This window comes from Pseudophryne corroboree, unplaced genomic scaffold (genome assembly GCF_028390025.1).
Source record: "Pseudophryne corroboree isolate aPseCor3 unplaced genomic scaffold, aPseCor3.hap2 scaffold_569, whole genome shotgun sequence".
In the NCBI taxonomy this organism is placed as follows: Eukaryota; Metazoa; Chordata; class Amphibia; order Anura; family Myobatrachidae; genus Pseudophryne; species Pseudophryne corroboree.
This window is the reverse complement of record NW_026970168.1, coordinates 1-4557: the sequence shown is the minus strand read 5'-3', so window position 1 is coordinate 4557 and position 4557 is coordinate 1. Positions and strand designations below refer to the sequence as shown.

The window sequence follows — 4557 nt, the reverse complement described above, 5'->3', positions numbered from 1 at the left end:
TCTATTATTTATTGTTAAAGCATTGCATAATCCTAAAATATATATTTTTTCTATATTATTCTCTATATATTGAGGTGCATCCTATATATATATGTGTATATATCCTCGAATTTGCTACTGTGATACATATAATGTAGATTTCTATCTGTGAAATACTATACCGGTGCCTATTTATGCTAATTACATATATATATAAAGGTGTATCATGTAAATGTGGAACTATAGTGCCACGCTTTATATATATATATATATATATATATATATATATAGATATATTATGGTTGTGGATGTAAGAATACTACTGCTGTTGTGGTTTAGTTAGATTTGGTTAGATATAAATGTGCCTTAGGTTACAGTGGTAATACATTAGTGCATGTGTTACAATTATACATATATAACATGGATTACAATTTAATAACTGTACTATATTGCTATTTTTATTTTAATAATTGATCTATTTAAAGCTGAAACATGTTATTCTTGATTTTCAGTGTTGAACAATTGACAAATGTTATACAGGTTGAGTATCCCATATCCAAATATTTATAAATACTGACTTTTTGGAGTGAGAGTGAGATAGTGAAACCCTTGTTTTCTGATGGCTCAATGTACCCAAACTTTGTTTAATACACAAAGCTATTAAAAATATTGTATTAAATGACCTTCAGGCTGTGTGTATAAGGTGTATATGAAACATAAATGAATTGTGTAAATGTAGATACACTTTGTTCAATGCCCAAAGTCACTAAAAATATGGGCTAAAATTACCTTCCGGCTGTGTGTATAAGGTGTATATGTAACATAACTGCATTCTGTGCTTATACTTGGGTCCCATCACCATGATATCTCATTATGGTATGCAATTATTACAAAATACGGACAAATCCGATATCCAAAATACCTCTGGTCCCAAGCATTTTGGATAAGGGATACTCAACCTGTATATATAGAAAGTTTGTCATGTGTATTAATTAATATAGTGTTATTGTTTTCTGAAATCTAAAGATGTAATAAAGATTATAAAATAAATATTTAATATTTTTGTTATATGCTGTATTTTTTAGATATAAAATATTATTCGTGTCAATATATCCTTAAAAATTATTGGTCAACAAATATACACAAATAATGTTATATCTTATAAGGTAAAAATACACATCGAAATATGTATTCACATTTATAAAACCAATATAATTTCAGATTTTCATTTCTAAATTTTACTATTGGGTAATTGAAAACAAAATATTATTATTACAATATAAATATTGTATTTACTATAATGAAAATCTTTAGATTAAGTATTATTAAATATCAATATATTTAATGTAATTTACAGTTATAACAAATGGAGGAGGAGCAAAGAATACATTGTTCCCTATCTTTAACTGAAGAACAAGAAAATACCAACCAACCAAGGAGACAGAGCGAAGATGATCTTGAAAAAAGAACGCAGCATCATGTAAATAGAGATTCACAGGAGGAAGAGGAATCGGCAGAGGAGGGAACAAGCACCAGGGCACCTAAATTCACAGATGATGAGACTGAAACTCTCATTGATGATGTAATTAAATTTAACATGCAACTATTTGGGTCAAAATATAGAGATGAACACAACCGCTTCAACATTACAACATGGGAGAAAATATCAAGAAATGTGTCTTGTGCAGGGAATGCAGAGCGAACAGTGTCCAGCATCAAAAAAAGACTCAGAGACTGCAGGAGGGTAACTAACAATAAGATCCAAGCAGGACATAAGTTACAGAAAACATGGGAGAAAAAGTGTAAGGATTATTTTCGGCTGGTACACCATGAAGAAAGTGCAGCACCTAGCAGTACAGGTGAATAAAAATTTTTTTTTAGATATAATAATTAAAAAACCAAACACATATATATATATATATATATATATAAGCACAGACCTCACAAGTAACAAAGGTACATGAAATCAGATCTTATTGCCGGTGTCCTAACAATGTTAACAAAGATGCTGTGTCCAATGATATATATTTCAGAGACAGGAAGAACTTCCTGCGTTTGAAATAAAAACAGACAGACTTGCCTGTCTGTCTTTATTTCAAATGCCAAGAGTGCAGCCTGTCTATGCAATATATATATATATATATATATTGCTATATATATATATTGCTAAATATATATGTTCACTCATTTGTACTATTTATATTTTACATGTGCAGCAAAACAACAGAAGAGCATCAAAACAGTTTCAAAAAATAAGAAGGGGACTCCAACAAAGTCTGATTCATCCAAGAAGAAACATTCACCAGCTTTGTCAGATCCCGAAGGTAATAAATTAATAACCAATTATTATGTTATATATTATATGTATTTTTAATTACAAAATTAAAAAATATTAGAGATGTAAAAAATTGGGCCTTAATCAAACAATATTATGCTCAATATATATAAATCATTACGTGTAAACAGTTGCCGTAAAAAAGTTCATATTTTTTTAATTTATACTGATTTCAGACATGGTTGGTGCTGCCAAATTTATATAAATTGTAAAAAATAATATGCACAGCAGGGAGAAGTGGATATAACATGTGTAAAAAGAATTACATTTGTGTGTGGTATGTATAATATGCATAAATTGCAATTTGACTATAATGAAGTCAGTTTTTTATATGTCCATAAATTATGACACACAAATACAATTCTATGTTATTTTTAATCTACTACTACTGCAATGCACATTGTTTTTCACAACTGCTGACATATTAGCTGCAGCAATCCACTATGATTGAATACATAATGTTTTGTTATACTCTTAGATACCTAAAATCCTGAAGGTCTTAATTGTTTTAAGAATGGTTTTTAATAAAGATAATGTAATTTAAATTTTTGTTACAGATACCATGAGCAAGCGACGTAGAAGAGTGTCCTTTAGACAACAGGACACTTTGGAGGAGAACATTGAAAAGGAGGCAAGAACCACAACGCAGGAGACAACTGTGCAGGTCACAGGCACAACGGCTCCAGAAGAAAATGTGCATGAGCACGGAACAACAATGCAAGAGGCTATTGAGAATGAGCCCATACCAAATTTGGTGGAGGCCACATTGCCTAAAAGAAAGGCAATATATCATCATGAAACCCTTCAAGAAAATGTCATAAGACTTAATCAAGACACAGTGCATGAAACAATGCAAACAACAGAGGAGGAATCACAGCATTTGAAAGGGACAACACAACATGAGGACACGGTCCATGACACTAGGCAAAACGTACAGGAGGATTCAAGGCATGTAACAGTGATAACAGAACAGGACAATATAGCACAGGACATCAGTCCAACTGTTCAACAGGGAATAATGCATGAGACTTTGCCAACATTGCAGGCGACCGCAACAATAGAGCAAGAGAACACGGAAACATTGCATGGGACAGGTATTATTTTTAAAAACTTCCTACTGTTAATTTTTAACATATAAAAAAAGAATTTTAGATTTTTTTTTAATTTACATGCAGATGGAAACCATGATACCATCAGTGAAAGAATGGGGTGCATGGAGCAACAAATGAAAGAAGATATACAGAGAATAGAAAACAAATTGGATAACATGCAACAGACATTGACAAAAATGCAGCAACGGTTAGATGAAATAACAACCACACAGCAGTCACAAGGAAATGCACTTTCTTCGATTACCTCGTTATTAAGCCATATGAATGAAAATCAGCAAATATTTAATTGTCAGTCACAGCAAATTCAACAGAGTATACAACATATGGTGGTATGGCAGTATGATTCTGTTACCAACTCCAGGATGATAGCCAACCTCCTTCAGCTCATGATCAATCAAGGAAGAGAAATTTACACCTCAATACCACAGACATCCGGAACAAGCACACAAACACGTGGGGAAACCAACATTGAAACACCACATCAGCAAAGAAGACAAAATACAGAACCACAAACAACTAACACTACAGATGACAACATGGCAAGGCAATATCACCTTCAATCAACAGATTTGGCTTTTGGGACATATGCACTACCGAATCAGGGAATAACAACAGAGGAGCATCAATTAAATCAAGGTGGGGAAGAACAAGTAACACAGCAAGAGATGTATGTAGTGTAAGAGCAGCAATTATCACATCAAGGACAGCAAGACAAACATACAGATGACCAATATTAAATTTACAATGGCCCTCATTCTGAGTTGATCGCAGCAGCAAGAAAGTTAGCAATTGGGCAAAACAATGTGCACTGCAGGGGAAGCAGATATATCATGTGCAGAGAGAGTTAGATTTGGGTGGGTTATTTTGTTTCTGTGCAGGGTAAATACTGGCTGCTTTATTTTTACACTGCAAATTAGATTGCAGATTGAACACACCCCACCAAAATCTAACTCTCTCTACACATGTTATATCTACCCCTCCTGCAGTGCACATGGTTTTGCCCAATTACTAACTTTCTTGCTGCTGCGATCAACTCAGAATGAGGGCCAATAGCCTTGCATACAGCTTTAAAGTAATAACTGGTAAATTTGTGGCCCGTAATAGTGTTTGATTCTATGGGTGGGAGGGTGT

The 4557-nt window shown here is 33.0% G+C and overlaps 1 protein-coding gene across 1 annotated transcript; it reads left to right on the top strand.

Moving 5' to 3' along the window:
- Nucleotides 1–1340: 1340 nt before the first annotated feature.
- On the top strand, nt 1341–4093 carry LOC135033261 (uncharacterized; the record flags this gene model as incomplete). Its single annotated transcript, XM_063954165.1, has 4 exons — nt 1341–1838; nt 2196–2303; nt 2872–3408; nt 3490–4093. Coding segments are annotated over exons 1-4 (1742 nt in total), but the record flags the coding sequence as incomplete, so codon positions are not given.
- Nucleotides 4094–4557: the final 464 nt, after the last annotated feature.